Here is a 23,982-nt window from a genome sequence, read left to right on the forward strand (position 1 = left end):
TCTCATTAGAATTTTTTTCTGATGTGAAATGATATATAATTTTTTAAAGCTCAATACTGAACATCTCTTTGGGCATGACACATAAAAGTAGGTTACTTTTGTGGGGTGTGACATCAGGCTTTGTGGGTAATATTTGATAGTGATGACTGAATAATAAATTACTCTGTTAAATCAAATATAGTTGTTGCATATATCAAAAGAGTAGGGAAGAATATAATTCATATTTATATTAAACATATAAAACATATTCCCTGAGTAGCCTATAAATCTTGATATCATAGTCAGATGGATCACCTGACATAGTTACTTCAATAATTTATGAGTCATCTATAGGATTTATTACAGAATTCAGATGCAGAGAGTATCTTCACATTTTACGCTTTTTTTTTTTTTAAAGAACAAAAATCCTTGACAAACAAAACCCCTTGTGCTCTGCTCATGTGTAAGTTCTTTTCATCCTTGACTGACTGACCTTCAGATTTATGGTACTCTGCTTTAGGCAGAGATTCTGTTCTTACAAAAACAAACACCAGAACAAAATCAAAAATGGTCTGTTTGTGTTTTGTTTACCATAATTACTATAGGAGAAAGACATGCGTCTCAGAATTAACACTAACAAGAATTTTAAAAGGTAGGCTTTATTTTTTCCATAAACAATCTAGGGGTTGAAATTAGAGGAACAGAGAGATGTTGATATTCTTTCAGGATTTCCTTTTTCGCCTGTGGTGCTCTTTTTTTTTTCTCATGTAGATCAGTGAGATGTTTTATTCTGAAATGAATTTTTAAGACCGACTTAAAAAATCGGAGACCATATTAACTGTGTTCAAAATGTAACCCATGAATACAAATTAACCATTAAGGAAGGGTATCTTTCATGCATATTCATCTCCTCAAAAGGTTGTACAATCAAAGTTTAAATGTTCTAAGACTTATTGTCATTTCTCCAAAACATCATCATCATAACTATTGGGCAATATGGTGCTGCTCCTTGTCAAACCTGTGAGATCCTCTGATCCTATAGAATAATCTTCTATTGTATTTTTAATATAATTTGCTTTTTCATTTTCTTTTTTTTGGTATTTGACTGAAAGAGATTGTGATTTAGAAGGGAGTTTAGCAATATTTATTGCTACTTCCACATATCTTTCAGCTGTGTAATTTTGCAAACACTAGTTGCAGGATTCAATTAATGAATTAGGGAAAAGCAGAAGATTTTTTTGAGATAAATCTTCTATTTCTTTCGTAGCATGTCTGTGATCAGCAACGACTACAAAAAGTATGAGCTGTATTTTAGTGAAACAATTAAGTGCAAACTTCACTTTAAGCAAGCACTTAAATACACAAAAGTTATATCCTTAACCTAATCTTGCTTAAGTCGCTTGTTTAAATAATCTAAATTATAATAATGACTATATACTTCGAGGATGACTATGACCATATTGTAATGATTACCTCTGAAAAAACAACAAAATAATTTGTTCAAGAATATGTTCTTCATCTCAAATAGTATATTTGTAGAGTTTGGACTTAACAACACATCTTAATATAAAACTTGTATTACTGCTTTGATTTGAGCTTTCTTATCTTCTGACAGAAGTATTTCGGAACTGTAAAAGGAATCTGAGAGAATGCAGGGCATTTATCTTTTCAGTAATTATTTCTTAAATATTCCTTGCTACCTTATCTGTGTGAAGTTTTTTGTGAATGATTCTACATAACATTTTTGTAAAACTGTCTTTCTTTTTTACTTTCTGTGGAACTATTTATCAATTGAAAATATTTTCATTTTAAAAAATATTTAAATTTAAAATATTTAAATTTTAAATTGCCTTTATATCTTAGTAAATGTTATTAATGAAAGATCCCTCCAAATTTTTATCATAATATTTTATATTAATTTAACACATTTTATTGAATAATATTTAGAAATATTTGAAAACATGAAACCTGATATTATATATGATGCTTCATTACTATGTTTTTTTGTATGGAGATACTTCTAGAAGGAACTTTTTCTTTGATAGACTTGTGACGTCTAGATATTTCTGATGCTCTGTGACTATATTGTCTTTCATTCTTTTTTTTTTTTGTCAGGTGACTTTTTTTTGCATTGTTTAATATATATGTAAAAAGTCAATGCATTGTAAAAATCTTGTATTTCCTAAAATATTAATAACTTCTTTATACCTTAGTAGAATACATACTATAGTGTTGAAATATAAAACCACATTTATACAGTTTGTGTAATTAGTTACATGCTGATTTATTGCTGAAGTCATTGTACAATTTACTTGATACAGGTAATGAACAAAATGGAATATTTCCAGTCAAATAAATTTGGGCCACCATAGTAATATGTATGCCTATCCTCAATTTAAAATTTTTGGTTTGCTCTGAAGTGCTCATAATGCTGCAAAACTCTGTCCTTTGTTCTGCTGCAGTTACATCTGTTCCTCATAGAGGACACATAGAATGGCATACTAATGTTATCAGAAAAATAGTTGTCTCAAGTTATTATGCTATCATTAATTGTATACTTGCACATTAATTTCCAAATTTTGGAAATTGCACTGTGAACATGGTCATTACATATACATGCATTTTTAATAAATATAGTTTAAATTCAAGTATCAAGGAGAAATTTGTTTGCCTGAATAATTTTGCTATTTCTCACTTGGAAATAATTACATTGTTGCTTGTGCACTGGGATAATAAAAAGGTATTTGAAAAATTATGTGATAATTTTTAGTAATGAGAGTCTTATTGGAAAATTGACCACTTATTAAATCTGGTCAATTAAATTCTCATTGTTCCTGTGTGCACTTTTGAATTCAGTGTTTCTGCATTCAGAGAAAAATTGTTTTTTCTTTCACACTGAACATTTAAAATAAAAATGAGTATAAATAAAGTAGCAAAAATATTTGACATACTCATGGAATTACACATCTTGCAGATATACTTACTAAGCATATCAATCTTATTTATGAAATTAGTTTTGTGTATCTTGGTTAAAAAATGTTATATTGTTTATATAAAACTATTACTTCTCAGATATTAGGCACTAGGTCTGAACTTAGAAATTTATTTTAAAATAAACACATAATGTTTATAATATTCTAATCTGAATCTTCAACATGAACTACTAACATGCAGTATTCCATTTTCATGCCCTACATCCAATGTTTGTTTTACTTTCTTCTAAGTTTCTGATATTGATAGCAACTCATTCTATTCTAGGTTTTGTTCTTTCGTTTGTTACTTTATCTCTAAAGATTTTTTTTTAATTCCTTTATCAATATCTGGAAGATCCCCATGGATCATATATTTCTTTTAATGTGTTAATCACTCTTTTACTGGAGTTTGGCATTCCAGCATTTACCTAATATGGAATCAAATGCCACCTGGACAAGTTCCTATGTGAACTACTCTAGGTGGTCCTGCTCTGGCAGGGGGATTGGACTAGATGATCTTTCCAGGTCCCTTCCAGCCCTTAAGATTCTGTGATTTGCGTTAATGTTTACTTTGTGCTTTAAAAGCTGACCAAACAATAAAAGTACTTCTGTTCTCTTCCAGCTTATGAGTTGCAGAACTGCCCTGATCCTCCTCCTTTTTTGAATGGATACATAGTCAACTCAGATTACAGCGTGGGTCAGTCAGTATCATTTGAATGCTATCCTGGATATGTTTTGAGGGGTCATCCTGTTCTCACCTGCCAACATGGAATCAACAGAAATTGGAACTATCAGTTCCCTAGATGTGAAGGTAACTTTCTGATAGTATCTTTGCTTCAGAATTCACAATACTTTCTGATTTTTATTTACTTTTGTGTGTATATGTAGCACAGCTTTTGCTAAAGAATTGCACCTTTATAATTTCTCTGTAATGTAGGCTTGTGAAGTCAGAACAATGTGTGCAAATCACAAATATATGAATCATATTCCTCAGCAGTGATTTATTGTTCCTATTAATATCTATCAGTTCTATTGATTATAAGAACTCATGATAACTGCCAGAAATTATCTGAAACTCCATGGGATTTTTTTTTCTTCATTTCTGATTTGAAGACAAAGATGACAGTGTACAATATAACAAAAGTTTTTCCATTGTAAAACTTTTACTTGGACTTCTGTCTAAAAAATAGAAGTGCAGAAACAAAATTTCAGACATTCTTGGACTTTGAGAGACATTGGCAAAGTCTTGTGTAGGATGTTATGACAAAAATGAGTAGTCATTGTGTACAACTGACATGGTGTCATACATAATCAGCTAAGAAGACATAAAATAAATTGAAATACATTATTTCCATCATAACTGGAGACTAATGATTCTACATTCACTACAGAATGCATGTTCAATATTTTTGAGACTGATCTTCAAAGAGGAGACAGATGCTTCTCTACACAAATATCCAATGGCTTTTAGTCATCAAACCAGAAAAAGCTGCAAGGAATTAAAAAAAAAATTAACTGAGCTACAGGTATAAACTATGGGAAAACTGTGAAAGAGGAGTCAGTTATTCTGCTTCAGGACAGACTACTAGAAGGAAATTTTCTGGGTTAATATATTATTTTCTTGTTTGAATTCTTTTATATGCTCTTATTAGATACCAAGGTTTGAATATTGACAGACACAAAGAGTACACTAGATGGACTAAAACTTTGCTGCAGTACTGCAATTCCTTGCTTCACAAATGAGGATTTTAGTACTGAGAAAAACAATTTCAAATTATCTTTTGATTTCTGAGACAAATATTCTAACAACTATGTTTCTCTTCAGCATGAACATATGTTTTGTACATGTACTTGGGAAAGTATGCTTATATTATTTCCTTATTTTACTATTTAGATACAATGTTACAAGAGTCCAGAAAATTTAAATTTTGTTACATAATAGTTATTGGAAATTACCATAGATTGCTCAGAACTTGAACAAAGTAAATATAGAGAGGAGTTTGAGTTTTCAGGATAAAGGTTTCCACAGAAACAAATCTTTGTCCATTTGAGACTTGTTTCTTCGTTGGTTTGTTTTCATTTTAAATATTATTTGTGCTACTAATGGAATTATTAATCTAAGAATTATTAGCTCATTTTACATTTTAATTCAAACTATATTCTATCACATTATTGCACAGACGTAGAAGTCTGACAGACTCCAGGAGTAAGACGTAAAAGTGCCTTACTGGCCAAAACGTAAAGACAATGTCTGAACAGAAATTTGGAGCCAAGAATGGTAAAGGCCGTGCACCCTATTGCAAATTAAGTCACACACTTCACTTGTAAAACAGAAATAACTATACTTTATTGATGATCGTGAGATTCAGAAAGGACCTCTTTGCTTTCTAAACTTCTCAGAAAGGCGTTCAAGTGCATCTGGATCCAATCCTAGTTCCGCATTCAGTCAACGGCTTATGTCAGGAGGATGATATATGTGCAATCAGTCCTTCACATCACTTAGCTAAGTATGAAAGTTTAGCATGCTATTCATCACTTACCAAGAGTCTATTGCAGCAAGGAATATCTCAGCCTCGAGGAGTAACCTTGAGAAACCTCCTTACTCAAGGGGATTCTGGCATACAGCCCACTGCCATACAGGAGAGCTCAATGGGGCCTTTTTATCCACTATTTGTGGAGTAAGATGATTGATTTGTATTCATATTTGCATATCAGTAAGATGTCTCGGTCACCTTTCTAGAGAGCCTTTGGCCATCATGTTGCCGTCCATCACCCAATACGGGGTCCTTCCCACAGGACATGGTTCTTAAACTTCTTCAGCATGAGTTCTTCCCAACAGCTACAGGTTCTGCTCTCAAAGACCTCCAGCCTGGGACTCCTCTGTAACCAGCAGCATTTCAGGCACCTTCTGCAGCAGTACTGCCCTCCCACAAATTCATAGCCTCCTCTGGGCAGTCAGTACCCGTGATATGGGGTCTTCTACTAACTGCCAACAAATCTCAGCTTCTCCACTCCTCTCCACAAGATGCAGAGGAGTCTCTGCTCCATCACACCTCCTCTTCTCTTCTCTCGCTGATCTTGAGGTCAACGTGGACACTTCTCTGTCATCCAACTCCTTTCACCACCACCAGGAAAGAAGAAGGAAAAACAGGAAGAACCCTCGTCTTTTGACTTCTTCTCAAAAAAAATGATTCTGAAGGTGTCAGCCCCAGAAGTGCATCTGACTCAGAGCTGAGGAGAGTTTCGAGCAACTTCTTGCAGGAGTCATCTTTACAGCCCCTTCCCCATTACCAGAAACACTCCACACAAACCTTGACAGTCTCCTAATGAAAATGTGATTAAAGTTAAATGGATCATCATGACAATGTCTCTGATATTATTATCTTTAGATGTTCTTGCATTTACACTATTGCCAAAATGTACAAGTAAGAATCTGTGGCATCTAAGTTATGAAATAGATCGGTTGAATCCTCACCACTTTGTTACACTCAAAATATTGGTAAGGGTAAAAGGAAAATGCTATTGATGCAAAGTCAACTGCTTTAATGTTATTCCAAAGAAAGAATTTTTATATTTACTAATCCATTTACATTGGTATTAATATTTAAAATTAGATAATGCTAGAATGATATACAGAGAAAAACATCTAATATCTACCCCTTTCTCTGATGTGCCTTTGCTCTTCCAGTACCTATATGTCCTTAAAGCCAATTATCTCAGTCTGTTCATTCGATACAGAAAACCTATTTGTTATCACTATGGCTTATTCAGAATTTTAATATATAAATATATATAAATACTGTGTTACATTCCACAATTGTACAAAGATAAAATGAACTAGTAAGTAGATACCTGATTGTTAGATAATTGCTGTTGCAAGACTAGGCTACATGGCTAAGGTTTCACTTGTCAAGGGCTTTTTATCCTCCCATTATGTTTTCTATATTCCATGATTTTACTGGATTCATAGTAGTAATCAAGAAATGTTCAATATCTATTCAAACTTCTCATAGTGACGGCCTCTCTGAAAACATGAAGAAGCATATTTTGTCTACTGGCATTAAAAATTGGCCCAATTCTATGTTATGTATAATCATATTTTTGGTATTTTAGACACATAATATACTGTTATTAAAGCTTAATATATCAACTTTTCATAGTGAGACCAAAGATTTACTATTCCAATGTAATTAATTTTTATAAATCCTGAGACCTGACAGGGAAGATTAGACTAAGTGGTTGTTAATAATGATTTTTTTAATAATCATTTGAATCTAGGTAGACAGTAGGAGATGTCAAATTGTTAGAAAATATAAACTAATATTTTTCCAGTCTAGCTGTAAAGTTCCCTCTCTTTATGCTAAAGAAAAGTTGTGGGTTTATTATTTGGTTTGGTTTGATTTGGTTTGGTTTGGTCTTTTGCATGGAGAGTAATAACAAGGCCATCAGTAGACAGGGAAAACAGTAATTTTAAAAAGCTGGTAAATGGTAGTGTTGAAGCTAGAAGTTTGCCCTTCTAAGGAATCTTGCTGAAGATCTGTGTTAGTGCGCTGAAAACATATCTCAGGATTTATCTGATCACATGAGGGAAAACAAGTGTGCCTGTAAAGTTTACTGTAAACTGCATTTATGTGCCAACAGCACAATGAATTCAAACACCTTTGCCCTGACCCAGCAAAACAGCTTTTTGCAAATAATTTTTCTAAGTTCATTTTTTAAATACAGAATAGTTAAAAATGTTAAACTTTCTGAGATTTCATGGACAATTGTTTCTGCAATTGTAAGGCTAGTAGTTTCTACCTAGAGCATTATGACTAGAACTTCAGGACTTTTCTTCTGGATTCTTCCCCTAAGTCATTTGAGATATGTGGTATATGGCTCTCTAGCACCCTTTAGGTCATTCAGTTGTCTGTCTTAAGGTAGTAGACCAAGCTTCTGGTCTACATGGTTCTATTCCCATTTAGAAGACAGTTTTATTTGCTTTATGCTCTGAGAGGAAATTAAGACATTGTTAAACGTCTTTATCATGGGGCTGAAGATGGGAATCTCCAAGTTCATACTGACATTGTTGTCCTTGAAGTAGAAATTGAGATTTATAATATAAACTTTCACAATATAAGTTTCTCTTCACCATGTAATACTCACAAGCCTTTTCAGGATATTTTCATCCCCATATAGATTTCCACTGTATCATTCTAAATCAAGCTTTTTGCTGTCACCCACCTCTACTTTAAGCCAAACAGTAATACTAAGGTGGACTTTATATGTATGTACTGTGAACAGTTGTGAACAGCAAAGGATTAAATAAATATCTACCAAATGATAGTACAGAAATGATGAACAGAAAGGACATAAGCAGAATGTACAGATTCAAAACTGTAGTCTGTCACTGGATGGCTGTCTGAACAGAGCAAATATATGCATGCTTTTGGAAGCCATATACATTGTAAATCATATTCTCCACTGTGTTTTTATATACATTGAAGACCTTAATCTGTATATAGGAGAAAAACAGTTTAATTACGGTTCACAAGTAGATGCTTGTCATATAGTCATGCTCTAAGACTTCAGTCCTGTGCAGTTAGGTTGTCCTAATGATATAGCACAGCTGTCTTAGCATAACATATATAGCTGTCAATAAATGACTAAGTTTGAGCACCTTTGGGTGGGTCTTTAAAAATATTTACTGTGCTTCCATGCACAATGTTGTATCCGTAATTATGTGTGAGTGGCATGGGAACACACAGTATGATGTTCATTCATTTATAAATCAGCATTTGGTCTACTGTGGGCATTTGAAAGTTTAGAAGATTTGATTATATGCTTTTCCATTTAAAAAATCTATGTTTCTTCATACCTATCATTCAAAATTAAATGTATTAACTTCAGTAATTTAGAGTGATTTCTTTTTTCAAACTAAAGCTATTTTTGTCCTCTGAAATATAGCCTGTTATTTCTGCTTAATTTTGTGTCACCTGTGTTTTTTAAGGGTCTTTGAAAGCCTAGTATCAGCTGTACATATTGGTTATTCTGTTAGAGTCTCATTATCTGTGTCCTTTTTTTTTTTTTTCCCCCGAGACTATTGATCTGTCATAGCTAAAAATGTTTTAGGAGAACTTTATTTACTGAGATACAATCAATCTACATTCTTTGTAGAGTATTAGACAATAATGGAGGCAAAATAAAAATTTATGCAGACGTTGACAACATCAATAAATCTGTCAAAAATATATTCAACTCAAAATTAAGTATAAAACTTCTATCAGAAATATCTTGTATATTAACTAGAACTTAAAGCATTTTCTATTTGTCACTATTTTAGTATCAAGAAGTGTATTTCAATGTGTTATGCATATTTGTCAGTTATTTAGTTGTGAACACGGAGTTCTGTGGAGAGAACAGACTAGATTTCTGAGACCAGGAAGTCTAAATATGACATAAATGTAGGGGATTAGGGAACAGTGAAAACTGAGCTCAAGTCACTTTTTCATTATAGAATCATTAGAGCTGACAGACTTTACCATCTCTCCTTGGCCTGTACATGCACCAGGAATCAGACAGATAGAATCTATTCCTCATTTTCCTTAGCTTGTTTCCTTTGTTGGGCACTAATTGGCTGTAGTTCATGAGCAGGTGCTGTTCTGTTCTAAGACAGGAAGATATGCTAAAAGCGTCTCACTAGATAATACTGTTATGGATGCAGAAAGTGAAGTGATTAAAACCTCCTTAACCTGTCCTATAAATCCTGTGATTATTAAAAGAATTCCTCAAAAAAAAGGCTTGTCAACTAGAGAGATGATTCTTCAATTTAAACAGTGTTAAATCATATAGGAAATGTGACATCCTTCTGCATTTCTCAGTCTATCTCCCTTTTCCCTTTTCCTGCTCTTTTTCCATTTTCCCCTTTTCCTTTTTCTATTCTATCAATTGTTGAAAGGTGAAAAAGAAATTAAGAGAGCCTGAAGGGGAATCATAGAAAAACGGTGCCCTGACAATAATAGAATAAGTGTTATGGTAAGAGCTAATGATAAAACTTCCAGAGCTAGAGTGCCCACAGGTGAGATTAACATTTTACTCTAATGAGTGAGACTCATTAGTTTACACTAATAGCCTTATGTCTACTGAGATCCATGCTTACATCCATAATCAATCAATTGCCCCAAACTGAGACTCACAATAAAGCACATCATTGTATACCTTAAGGTCTTTTCCAACCTAAACAATTCTATGATACTCTTGAATGAAGTCAGACATCTTTACATGGCATTAATTTACCTACAGATTTCATTCAGCAAATGTGAGCTAATTTGTTTTTATCTTCATTTGTATTTATCATAAGAAAAATCAGCATACAAACTGCAGCTGAAGTACAATTAAACATAGCTAAAAAACATTAGAAATAAAATAGTTTTAGGGTAATGAAAGAACAATAAGCATCTTTTAAAAAATATATTTTCCAGTTCAGTTAGGGTTCAGTTGGATGGAAACATGCAAAGTTTTTTTTTTCTTACTTATTTATTTCTTAATCTAGAATGCAAGCAAAAAATGTCCCATTTTAAATGTGTGCTTAGTTTTAAGAATCCTGTATAAAAGCAATAAATTATTTCTCAGAAATATCAATATTCTTTGTCTCTGAGGAGCAACCAAGTGAGGAAATATCTAGATTGTCCTGTCCTGTGGAGCTTTTAGAATTGCAAGCATTTTGATATTCCATCTGTAACTTTAAAAAAAAATGTTTCTCTTACTAATTTTTCATTTGTTGTTTATTTTTTTCAGCTCCTTGTGGCTATAATGTAACTGCTCAGAATGGTACAGTTTATTCTCCAGGATTTCCAGATGAATATCCAAATTCCAAGGATTGTACTTGGTTAATTGTTGTACCTCCGGGCCATGGGATTTATATCAACTTTACCTTACTCCAAACTGAACCTGTGAATGACTATATTGCAGTTTGGTATGCAGTTTTTAAAAATAATTTTTTTTTTTACCTGATTGATTTATTAGATCTCACTGTCTGAAGCTACAGCTTTTGCTTAGTCTTGCTCTTTAGATTGTTATGTGTGCTAAAGAAAAACATAAAACAGGTTCTAGGACTATATGAAAAATAAATATATATATCACTATCTGAATTTGTTAAGAATATTGTTCAAAAAGTACTTTGAAACTCAAATTTAGTTATCAGTAAGACCTTTTTTGAGCTTTCTGTTTTCTAAGTGAGGTCATGTGAGGTCAAAGGATTGTAACAGTGTTCATTATGATGAATTACATGTTCCCTGATCATATGAGGCAATATATATTAACAAAACTCTTTGACTTCTTTAGGTATTAACTAATTTAAGCATTAGTTATGTTTGTCTTACTTTTTTTTAATATCTTAATATGGCTGAAAGACATACTCTTTATATTTCACAAGCCAGGATTTCAGCCTTTAATCCTCTGTCTTTAAGCTTCATAGTGTACGTTTGTCTTTTCTGAACTTTGGCTTCTTATCCTCCAAACCCATCCCAACTTGTTTCCTCAGCTGGGGGAAGAGGTCTCAGGGCTGTCTAAATTCTTGCATAAGAGTTTACTGCACTGAAAAGCAGGCATGGCTGATGCTGGAATTATTACATTCTTTCTCATCTAGGGCTAACCTCACATAATATACAAAGTGATTCCTTACATATGCTACAGATAGTTTGGCAATAGACAATTTTGCACAGAATATAGGAAGTAATTTACTCCTATGTGTATAGGAAGTAACTAGTCCACTTTTCCTGTATCTTTTGCTGTCTGGGGTAAGGTTTCTCAAGACAGAAATATTGAAGTCCATATAATACAATGAAAATCCTATTGATTTATAGAGATGCATGACTATTTATGAACTGCTCTTTGACTGCCTCTATAGCATTGCCTATAAATCCAGTCTAAAATGCATCATAACTTGGCCTCTCTAGCATTTTAAACTAAGTAAAAAAACCAAACAAACCTTCACTGGTAAAGATCTAACTGTATCAATGATGTCTCTTTTGCCTAAGAAAGTTTGTCCTAAAATTTTTGGCTTTTTGATTATTTTACTAAAGTATGTTCTGAACTCCTGAATTATTATGTTCTTTCAATTAAGATTTTAAACCAACTGTTCTACATCTTATTTCTCAGTTCCCAATAGACTGTGAATAGCAAACATGCTTTCTTTAGACTTGTATTCTAAGGTATTAGCGATGAATAGCTGGTGACTGTTTAGTGTCATTTTAAGTCATTCATCTATATGCCATTCACTACTGTATGAAAAGTCAAATCTTAATATCATAGCTCCTTTTTTGTCTTGTTTTTCCTCCCTTTGAGAATCAGATTTTTAAAATGAATTAAATTATCAAGTTCTAATTCAGTATTTATCACCTTCACTCTTAATTTCAAAGCAGGAAAAAGAAAAGATGGTTTTATGCCAAGCCACCTATCATTTATATTTTCTTGTTGTCACTAATATCAGAGCAGGAATTAGAAGCCTGAACAATCCTGAAAAATTATACAAACAAAAAAATAATTAATTTAAATTATATTTTTTAAACTACAAGCTGTATGTATCATTTATATGCATGACATACATTCTGTTAAAACTGAAACCTGAGTTTGTCTCTATGAAGGATATTTATTTATTTTTTTAATTGAGAGATTATCTTGGTAGATTTGAGACAAACTAAAATTAGTTAAGACTTAGCTTTTTAATATTGCCATCTGTGGTGAACAAATATCCCTCTGATTTAAAGACTGGCTTCTACATAATCTCCAGGCTTCTGAAGTACATATCACAAAACCTTTTAAAAAATGGTTTTTTTTTTAAATTCAGTTAAGATTCATTACATATAGTATAAAAAAACCCAGAAAATAATGCTGGGTTCAAAACATCTGCAGTGATAAAAGCAACGTTTTTTGTTTATTTATTTATTCTGAATGTTCATGTCTGAATGTTCATGTCTGAATGTTCTACATTATGATGCTGAATATGGTTGCAGCATGGTATTATTGGAGTATATTTCTCTTTGGGTAATTGTCCTACTGTTCAGAAGAATAAAACTTTTTTTTTCCATTTTTTTTTCCCTAGCAGATACTTTTGACTCTGAAATTATTTTAAATAGCAAGAGTAACTTGCATCTTCCACATATTGAGCTGACTTGTACATGAGAATTTTTAGCAGGAACAGCAGAGAGAAATTTCTTACCCATGGAAATATAAAAGCTATTGTGAAATACTCCTAGTCTCTCAAAAAATATTAGGCTTTGAAGTTAGAAGGAGTATTGTGTGTTGCTAGATATTAAAAAGAAAATAAACTCATTTGAATCATTAAGAAAAAAACATTTTTTAACAAAACCTTAACCTATTGTCCAGAAAAGAGATAGTGTCAATGTTTCAATGTTAAGTACAATATTTCTTCAGCTGATTTTTTATGTTTCTCTTCCTAGGGATGGTCCAGACCATAATTCGCCTCAGCTTGGAGTCTTCAGTGGGAACACAGCTCTGGAAACAGCTTATAGCTCCAGTAATCAGGTCCTCCTCAAATTTCACAGTGACTTTTCAACAGGAGGGTTCTTTGTCCTCAATTTTCATGGTCAGTTTGCTTTATATCATTAACACCTAATTACTGCAATCAGTGAGTAATTTAAAATATATTTCTTTGTGATGTACTGAATGACCATAAATTTATAATTCATGGATTTTGCTTCCTGGATGAGGGGACAGAGTGCACCCTTAGTAAGTTTGTGGATGACACCAAGATGAGTATTTTGCAGGTGACATCAAGCTGGGAGGAACTGTCGATCTGCTTGAGGGTAGGGAAGCTTTACAGAGAGATCTAGATAGGCTGGATGGCTGGGCCAACGCCAATGCCATGAGTTTCAAGAAGGTCAAATACTGGGTCCTGCACTTGGGCCACAACAACCCCCAGCAGTGCCACAGGCTTCGGGAGGAGTAGCTGGAAAACTGCCAGGTGTAATGCATGGTAATCAAAAGCACTTACCTGAGAAGCAAAAACTGAAGTACTTGGCTTTATCTTCATGCGGAGAACATATAGCTCCCACCTAACAAGATAGTACTTGAGAAGCAGACTAGAGGGAAGGATCAGCAAGATCTGAAGAAGAAGGATCCCAAGGAAGATCAGCGAGAGCAGTTTCCAGACTTGTTGAAAGTACCTAAGTTGAAAGCCGAAAGTACCTAAGCATGTAGTCAATATTTCAGGGTTGATGACTTCAGATGATAAAAAGGCAAGATACATACTCTAGCACAGTCCCTTTGGGCTAGCAAGGGAAAAAAAGAATATTCCTGTTTCTTTTTCTCTGCACTGTTTCTTTGTTTTGCATAATAATATTTTGCATAATGTCCCATGAGTTAAAATAAGATACAAAATGAACAATGTCTGTGCTTTTAATTGAATTCAAAGCAGCTACATAGGCTAAGAAAAACCTATAAACTGGCTTCTTGGAGACTATATTGAAGGTTTTACCATTCATTGAGCACATATACTGGGACAGAGATACTTCAGTGAAGTCAAGAGCTTTACTAGACATGCAGAGAAGTACAGTTTTAAGTTCTTGGAAAATGTTATTGCTGGAAACCTGCTTAGTGTCTATTTCTTAGATACTTGCTTTACAAGTGTCTAAGCAGGTTGCAAAGCTTTGTTCTCAGGTACTATTAGGTATATAAAATAATAACTACATGTATGTCTTTGTATATATAGCAGGGACACCATACAAATACATAAGTATATAGGAGAACGTCTGTGCTTTCTCCTCCCTTTCCTTGGAAACTCACTATGGAATAGAAACTAAAACTCTCCATGGTTTGTTTTTGGTTTTTTTTTTTCCTCACCATATGATGATTTTACAGTGATGAGCTATAGAAGCTTATGTGGTAGGGGCTGATTCCAAATATTTTGTTTCTTTAACTTTTCCAAAGTGTTAAGTGGATAGAACTATCAAGTTACCAGAATTTGTGTTCTTGAGTGTGATTTAGTTCCACGAAGAGGAGTTTTTCTCTTGTGTATGCACTCTGATCACAATCTTAACTCTCCATTTTTGATTTATTTTTTTTTTTCAGAAATTGCCTCTTCAGCTACTGTAGGCATTCTGCTCCCTTTTAGAAATATATCACCCATTGTACCGGTCACTTCCTTATGAGATTGCTCACAATATATTGAAACAGATTTGAAGAGTGGAGATTTTGTTTTAAAGGCATTGTTGAGGGTTTTTTTGGTAACATAAAATACTAATACTAATAAATGTTTCTTGTTAAAGTAAATATATATACATGTTTCCTTAGAAAGATTAATCACAAATATATAGAAATGAAAAATGAATTTGACATGCCAAGTATGTGACAGGTAATTACAGATTTTCCAGGAAATCTAAGTAATCTATGAACCTTTAGCCCTGTGACATGATGCAAAAGCAGACATATGAAACAGCAGCATGGTAACTGCAAAACTTCCTCATAAACGTGAAAACTGTGTCCAATTCTACAATGAATCTATAACTGTCTAGGCAGTGTAATACATTAATTATATTGATTTTTGTAATGACATTTAATATGGAAAATGTAACTGAGAAACTGTGAGATTTAGCAAAGCTTTGATAATTTGTGATGTGTGAACAGGAAATAAATTTTCTGTAAAATAATCCTTAACACATCAGTATTTAATCTTTTTATTTACAGCTTATCAGCTGAAGAAGTGCCAGCCTCCACCCACAGTTCCACATGCAGATTTGTTTACAGAAGATGATGACTTTGAAATAGGTGAAAAATAATATCTCATTCTTTCTTATGTTTTCACTTAAATTCTAATTAAATTAGACTATTAATGTATTTCATCTTCCACCTAAGATTTTGATATAGTTCTGTTTGAGAGACTTATCTTTTTTTATCAACAACTTTTTTAGGAGATTTTGCAAAGTACAAGTGCCATCCTGGTTTCACTCTTGTTGGACAAGATATATTAACTTGCAAACTGAATACACAGTTGCAGTTTGAAGGATCCACTCCATTTTGTGAAGGTAAATGTATAATTGCATGGTCTGCATATCATTATTATGCATCATTTTTAACTTCCTATACATTAAGCATCAAATTTTTGGGCACTGTGTTTTCATTAATGTTTAAAAGAAAAGTTTCCGGTTATTTCTTAAATATAGGAGTACACACATTTCAGTTTCAAATTTTTGCATATTCAGTACTTTAGAATCAAAAGACAATTGGCTTTAACTCTTTAACTACGCCATTAATGAAACATCAATTTTAGTTAATTTTTCTGTAGTTTGGTGTATTTTGTGAAGTAATGGACACACAAAAAAAAAAAAACCAGCTTGTGTAATGTTGAAAAAGTGATCAAGAAAACACCAGTAGAATTTTTTTTTTAAGTACCTCATGATTTCTTGCAAAAAAAATGTTACTGATGAGACACCATCACTGACATTTTAAGGAAGTTAAAAAGTGATCAGAAGCTCTTGTATTTGTAGCATATTAACTGGGATTAGCTTTGGTATGCAACTATGGATGGAGCATCTTCCATATCATGAGGTAACAACATACATAGTACAACAGGTAATAGTGGAAGCACAGCAATCTTTGTGACACTTTATTAATAGCTCTATGTGTACTTTCATTCCTGGTAACCCAGTTCTCTGTTTTCATGATTTAAAAATGAATAAAGGATTCATATCAACTGCATTATTTTCTTGATGCTATAATATATTTGATGCCTCTATAAGTTATTTGTTCTTATGATGACCCATATCCCAGTAAAAATTTTAATTCTTCCCTTTCTTATGCTTACAATAATCTGGGATCTGTCATAGATTGAGAGACTGGGACTCAATGTCCTTGTTTTGGGAGGGAATGATTCAGTATCCATTTCAAGACCCTTGCCTTAAAATATGTATATTTCTTGTATTTCTTGATCAAACAACTCAGTACTTACTGATGGCTGTTTTTGGGGTTTTTTTTTTCCAATCACTGTATTTATGTGTTTCCATTGTGAGATTTTATTAAGATGATTTTACTGCAAATCCAACTTACAAATTTGTTAATGATACCAGCAGTAACTTAACTCTTCACTGTGTCAGAGTGTGAATAAAAACTGAAAACCTAAAATGAAGAAATATTGTAAAAGAGAATACAGAGATATTAGGAACTTCTGATAATGATTAGCTATCTTTTAAGCACAGGGGAGTAGTTTTTCTACAAGTAGTCTTGCAGATACTATGGACAATAGTGGCTGTAGTTCATAGCCATTTAAATTGTCCTTATTTGGATCAGTTTCACTTTTTAAAAAGGAAAACTTCATTCTCCTGAGCTGTGCCCCTATGTTTTCATAGGCAAGAAATATATTTGTCTAATAGAAGGCCAGGTTTAAGGATACTATATACAAGTCTGATGATATATCTGACAGGTGAGAAAAATCAACCTCAGTGACCACTTCTACAGCATTCTGAGTGAAAGACCTCCAGAGAAGCTGTAATTGCACCACACAATTTTCTTATAGCTCCCTTTCCCTTCCTGATTGATCTGTCTGAGGACAGGCTTTCTCATAGTACTTGGTACTATGATAATTTGACAGATCTTGTCTAATGTGAAGGGCCCTAGGCACCCTACAGAACACGTTCCCATTGTGTGTGACTTTAAGTTTACTAGTACTTGACCATTTGGGATTTGTTTTTATACACTGGGAACCTCTGCGCTCATCCTATCCTTATATCCTCCTATTGCAAATTTCTTTCCTTTTTTAATTGCTGTTAGGGAAACATGGAAGTGTAAATTAAAGCATGATGAGCATTACAACAGCAAGAAAAACTCATACATCAGTCACATCATTTATAACTAGTAAAACAGTGTAAGGTAATGATCTCTAATCTATCTGCTCAAAACACCTAAATGAGAAGTTGATTTGATAATATCGTCCTAATGCGGTGATGATATTTATGAATAAAAAAACAAAATCAAAGATGGAGACATCAGAAATTAATATTAAAGTCAAGAAGTTTAGTCAGGCCTTTCCCCAAACAACACATTTCTCCAAATGAAGGTTAGACAATCTGTTTCTCAAAGCTAAGATATTAGGGGTGTTATGTTGTCCCACAGAATTACTTTTCTTGTGACACTGGCCCACCACACTCAGTTATATGTGACTGTGTAACATAAAGATTTTTTGTTATTTCCTGTTGCTTTTCAGTATGTATTACCTACATGTACAAATTTATGCAAACTAATAAATAACAGTACTCAGAATGTGCATGTGAAACAATATGACTAAAAATGAACATAAAATAGATTGCTTATGTCCTAAAGCAGGTTTTTTTAATATCTATTCCTTTTATCGTTCCTAACTATTCTACAATAATTACTTTTAAATTCAGGGGAAATACTTATAAATACTTATAGATAAACTATATAATATAAATATATAAATATTTTCCAGGGCTCAAATATCTAATTCTGTGTGTAATTCTTGATTGGTAGACTTCACCTCAATTCCTAAACTTCTAAATGTGTAGGGAGTTAAATCACCCTGTAACTTAAGTGACTGAAGAGAGTCTAGAATATCAAATATATTCTAGACTATCAAATATAATACTGAAGAATATTTTTTGGCTGTTGCACTTTGGGAAATGGTCTAGCGGTTGATAGAGGTAGGACAAAGCCCTTGACTCCATCATCCTAACGGCCTCTTCCAGCTGAAATGATTCTATGATTCTATAATATTCTGTTAATATGCCAATAAATCAATTGGACCATATGATCCCTGAGGTCCTGTCCAACCTGATATTCCATGATTCTATGAAGTACGAGAAACAGTATTAACAGTGGAATTTGTATGCCTCAATTGAAGCACTTTGTGTGACTTTGTATTTAGACATATTCAGTTTTGAAATACCATACTAAAAGTGAGAGCTGTTGTACATTTTTTGTTTCACTTGTGTGATGTACACACCTAAGGAGTTTATTTTTATTCAAATTTTATTTTTATTCAAATGATAAATATTAATTATCGGTGAAATTGGATAACTGATCTATAAAACAAATTGCCTTCTGTTTTATAGACCAAAGTCAGGCTGTCTCACCATCTCAGCATAGAATCATAGAATGGTAGGGATTGGAAGGGACCTTTAGAGATCATCTAGTCCACTCCCCCTGCAGAAGCAGGTCAGCCTAGATCAGGTCACATAGGAACATGTCCAGGTGGGTCCTGAAGATCTCCAAGAAAAGAGACTCCACAACCCCTCTGGGCAGCCTGTGCCACTGCTCCGTCACCCTCAGTGTGAAATAGTTTTCTCTTATATTTAAGTGGAACTTTTTGTGTTCCAGCTTCATCCCATTACCCCTTGTCCCGTTGCTAGCTACTATAAGAAAAAGTGCTGCCCCATCCTCCTGACACCCACCATTTAAATATTTGTAATATCTATTAACATCTTGATTTTATCTCTTTAACCATGTGAATCTTATAAAATATTGAAGTCTAGCTTCCATCCTAGAGATTAAATCATGTAATCGGCAGCTATGCTGCTAAGCTCTACTGGGAGGGAGTTAGTGAGCAATTCATTATGGTGGAGTAAGAAAGCCAGCAAAGGCTTTCCAAGTGAAAGTTGCCTACTTGCCGGATAACCTGGCAGTGCAGCCAGCCTCCTAAACTGCAGGAGACCAAGACACTGACTGCCTTTGTCACTGTTTTACTCCAGAGCAATTCCTCTTATGTCTCATTGGTATATCTTCTGTGAATGCTTGAGGTTGGAAGGGAAATGTTCAATGACTCTTAGCCACAGGAAGTGAATCTTGGCCATAGGAAGAGTGAAGAGCTATGGCTTCCTGCATCTGTTCTAATGCAGCAGAGGTATTGAGCTATTTACAACTCCAAAAGATGTAAGAGTTTAATTTTTTCTTGATTTTTCTGCCCTAGGAACATGCTGAGTTTTATTCAGGAGCAGAGTAGTGTGGGTGATATTACTGTGGGAGTTTACTATAGGCCACCTGATCAGAAAGTGGATGTGGCCTTCTACAAATAGCTGCTTCACAATCACAATCCCTTGTCCTCATTGGAGACTTCAAACACCCTGACAGTTGCTGGCAAACCACTCAGCCAAGCACACACAGTCCAGGAGGTTCCCACAGAATGTTGCTGACAACCTCCTGTGACAAGTGGTGTCATGGTTTAGGCCCATCAGGGAACAAAGACCACGATTAGCCTCAAGTACTGAAGAGGCTGAGAATTGCTCAAGGGCAGGGAGGGCTTAATTGCCGCTTAAGGTTCAGGACAAAACAGACCAGGCTACTCGGTTTGGGGAAGAAAACAGAAAAAACAATTTAATGCAACATCAACTAAAACATACCCCCAAAAACCCAAAACATAACCAAAATGAAACAACAGAAGTAATACATCAATGAAGAGTCCAACCAGCCTTTTTAAGAACACCTTCTTGCCACCCCTCCCCTCTTTCCCGGGCTCAGAGCCCTGATTCCGGTGTTTTTACCCTGTCCCCTCCTGAACGGTTCGGGGGGGCAGGCAGTGGGGGTTTCAGTCTGTTTCCGATAGCTTCTGCCGTTTGTCCCTCCTCAGGACAGGTGAACTCCACACCAGTCCTCCCTGCAAGTCCGTGGGGTAACTCACACGCATGGCAGCCCTGCACGGGCTGCTCCGACGCGCACTTATTCCAAAGGCTGCAGCTCCTCTCTGCCTCTCGTGTGGGGCTGCTCTGCAGCGTGCAGGCTCTCCAACAGAGAGGAGGTGGGTCTGAACCCAGGAGCCAGGGGAGAGTCCGCAAACTCTTTACCCGGTCTTCACTGCAAACCGCTCCCCCTGTTACTAAGCCAAAAGCTGCTCCTTGCTAAACCAGAACAAGTGGTTGAGGAACCAACAAGGAGAGATGTGCTGCTGGACATTGTGCTAACAAATAAAGACAATCTGGTTAGGAATGTAATGGTTGGAGGCAACCTTGGCTGCAGTGACCATGAGATAGCAGAGTTCAAGAATTTTTGTGGAAGAAGCAGAACACCAAACCAGGTTGTGACCCTGGACTTCAGGCGAGCTGACTTTGGCCTCTTCAAAGACCTGCTTGGAAAAATCTCATGGATTCTCAATGACAGAAGTGCCCAAGAGAACTGGTTGATCTTCCAGCGTCACTTCCTGCAAGCTCAAGATCGGTGTGTTCTCACAAGTAGAAAATCAAGAAAAGATGGCAAGAAGCCTGCATGGATGAAAGAAAGAACTGCTGGAAGTACTAAAGGAAAAGAAAGAAGTCTGTATAGGGTGGAATAAGGGCCTAGTTGCTTGGGAACATCACCAGAGTATGGAAGGACAAAACCAGGAAGAAATAAACCTAGTAAAGAAAGTAAAAGAAAACAAAAAGGGCTTTTTTCAAATACATCAGCAGCAAAGGGACAATTAGGGAGAATGTGAACTTGCTGATGAACAGGGAGGGTGTCCTGGTGATGGAGGGTGGAGAAGAGGTGGAACTACTGAAAATGTTCTTTGCCTCAGCCTTCACTGCCAAGGCCAGCTCTTAAGAAGCCTGGTCCCTGAAGGCCAGTAGAATAGTCTAAAGAATGGAAGACTTCCCCTTGGTGAGGGAAATGAGGATGAGGTTAGAAACCCATTGAGAGAGCTTAACATCCATAAATCTATGGGATGAGATGGGATCCACCTATGAGTACTGAAGGAGCTGGTAGATGTTATTGCTAAGCCCCTCTCTATCATTTTCAGTTGATCATGGACTAGTGAGATGTCTTAGGACTGCAGGAAGGCCAGTGTCACTCCAGTCTGAAAAAAAGGCAAGAGGAAGGACCTAGGAAACTACAAGTCAGTGAACCTCACCTTTATCCCTGGAAAGGTGATGGAACAATTAATCCTAGATGCCATCTGAAAACACAAGAAGGAAAAGATGGTTATCAAGGGGAGTGAACACAGATTCACCAAGGAGAATTCCTGATTAACTAACCTGATAGCCTTGAATGGCTAGATGAGAGGAGAACAGCGGACATCATCTGCCTTGAATTCTGCAAGGCTTTTGACACCATTTTCCATAACAACCTCATCAAAAAGCTCAGGCAATGTGGCTTGGATGAGTGGATGATGAGGTGGGTAGAGAACTGGTAAAATGACAGAGTCCAGAGGGTGGCGATCAAGGAAGCCAAGTCAAGTTGGAGGCCTATGGCCATGATGGTTCTAGAGGGGTTGGTTCTGGGGCCAGTCTTGTTCAACATCTTCATCAACGACCTGGGTGAGGGGACAGAGTGTACTCTCAGCAAGTTGGCTGATGAGACCAAACTGAGAGAACTGGCTGATTCCCCAGAAGGCTGTGCTGCCATTCAGTGGGATCTCAACTGGCTTAAGAGTTGAGCAGAGAGGAACCTCATGAGGTTCAACAAGGACAAGTGCAGAGTCCTGCATCTGGGAAGGAACAATCCCATGCACCAGGACAGACTGGGGACTGACCTGCTGGGGAGCACCTCTGCAGAGAGAGATCTAGGAGTCCTGATTGATAGTAAACTAACCATGAGGCAGCAAAGTGCCCTCATGGCCAAAAAGACCAATGGCATTCTGGGGTGCATCAAGAAGAGTGTGGCCAGCAGGTCAAGGGAGGTTCTTCTCCTTTCTACTCTGCCCTGGTGAGGTCTCATCTGGAGTACTTAAAGAAAAATTTTCCTGTGAGGGTGAGGGAGCCCTGGCACAGGCTGCCCAGGGAGGATGTTTTGAATCTTATTCTTACTTGAAAATCCTCAATCCCAGATTCCAAAAACTTCATATACTGCAGTATGTAAAGATAAGTTTATAAAGCCTGGTCTTAAGAAGATACTTACAGTGCACCTCTAGAATTCATAGCTGTGGGAACTTATCTGAAAGAGCACCTTTATAAAGGGCTGTGATAATAACCTTTTAGATTAATTCAACTGTAAACTTTTCTGGAAGAATATGCCATCATGCTTTCCACTGTGTGAGATCATCTGACTTTAGTTGTGTCTGGACTGTATCTGTGTAAGGTCCAAATTTCATTTTACCTAAACAAGAAGGAGAGGAAGAAAGGATTTCAGAAATCTAATATTTCTTCCTGCATTTGCTAACAGGATAGTGCTACATATTCTTCACTCTATTAGAGGAGACTAAAGAAGAAAAAATTATGACAAAGGTCAATCATAAGTAGTTTATACTTTTTCACTAAATCCCTGAATAATCAGAGTATTTTTCAAGATAAGTGATTTGTAATTTGTGCTGTAGTACAAAGAAATCATGGCTAAAGAAAAAATCAGCCTGAATTTTCTGCTGAAGGCCCAAGCTACAAGTCATATGTAGGAAAGTTTTTGAACAGTCAGAAAATAACTGTTTTAATTTTTACTCTGTTATTTTTTTTCACCTTTCCTATAACATTTAATTTATGCAAGTACGTGGGTACCATGCCAGACAGTTTCCAGGAACACATTTCTGTCAAGATATATTTGTGAATGTTACACAGAAGACTGTTAAAATGCACATATATTATGAAACTGCGGACAAAATGTATCAGACTTCAGCACCATGGAAAAAATCAGTCCTGCATGGGAAGCAAAATGCTAAAGAAAAACAATGACCAACCAAATGATTTCTTAATCATCACCACTTCTCTAGGATCTAAAATTTAGAGTCTACTTCTTGTTATATACAGAGGCCATAAATGCTTGTGAGTACCAGATGAAACTGTTTGTAAAACATTGTGAGTTTGGAATTTAAGTTACAGGGCAAGTGGTTGCTGAGATCTTAATTAGAATCATAGAATCATGTTGATTGGAAAAGATCACAGAATCACTGAGTCCAACCACTAACATCACACTGCCAAGCTCTTCACTGAGCTGAACCATGTCCCTCACCACCCCATTTATGCATCTTTTGAATATCTCCAAGGATGTGAACTCCACCACCTTCCTGGGCAGCCCGTTACAGTGTTTAACAACCCTCTCAGTGAAAAAGTTCTTCCTAATGTCCAATCCAAACCTCCTCTAATGTAACTTGATGACCTGAAGTACCCTGTATCCAAAAAACCTT

General features: G+C 35.2%; 1 protein-coding gene across 1 annotated transcript in view; it reads left to right on the plus strand.

Annotated features, from left to right (window-relative positions):
• The window catches only part of CSMD1 (CUB and Sushi multiple domains 1), a 1,065,186-nt gene that overhangs the window by 964,382 nt on the left and 76,822 nt on the right, over positions 1-23,982 (plus strand). Inside the window, exons 42-46 of the mRNA XM_061989487.1 lie at positions 3,574-3,762; positions 10,728-10,905; positions 13,391-13,536; positions 15,636-15,716; positions 15,860-15,973. Coding sequence (XP_061845471.1) covers positions 3,574-3,762; positions 10,728-10,905; positions 13,391-13,536; positions 15,636-15,716; positions 15,860-15,973 — 708 coding nt within the window. The remainder of the gene's footprint in view (positions 1-3,573; positions 3,763-10,727; positions 10,906-13,390; positions 13,537-15,635; positions 15,717-15,859; positions 15,974-23,982) is intronic.

This window comes from Colius striatus, chromosome 2 (assembly GCF_028858725.1).
Source record: "Colius striatus isolate bColStr4 chromosome 2, bColStr4.1.hap1, whole genome shotgun sequence".
In the NCBI taxonomy this organism is placed as follows: domain Eukaryota; kingdom Metazoa; phylum Chordata; class Aves; order Coliiformes; family Coliidae; genus Colius; species Colius striatus.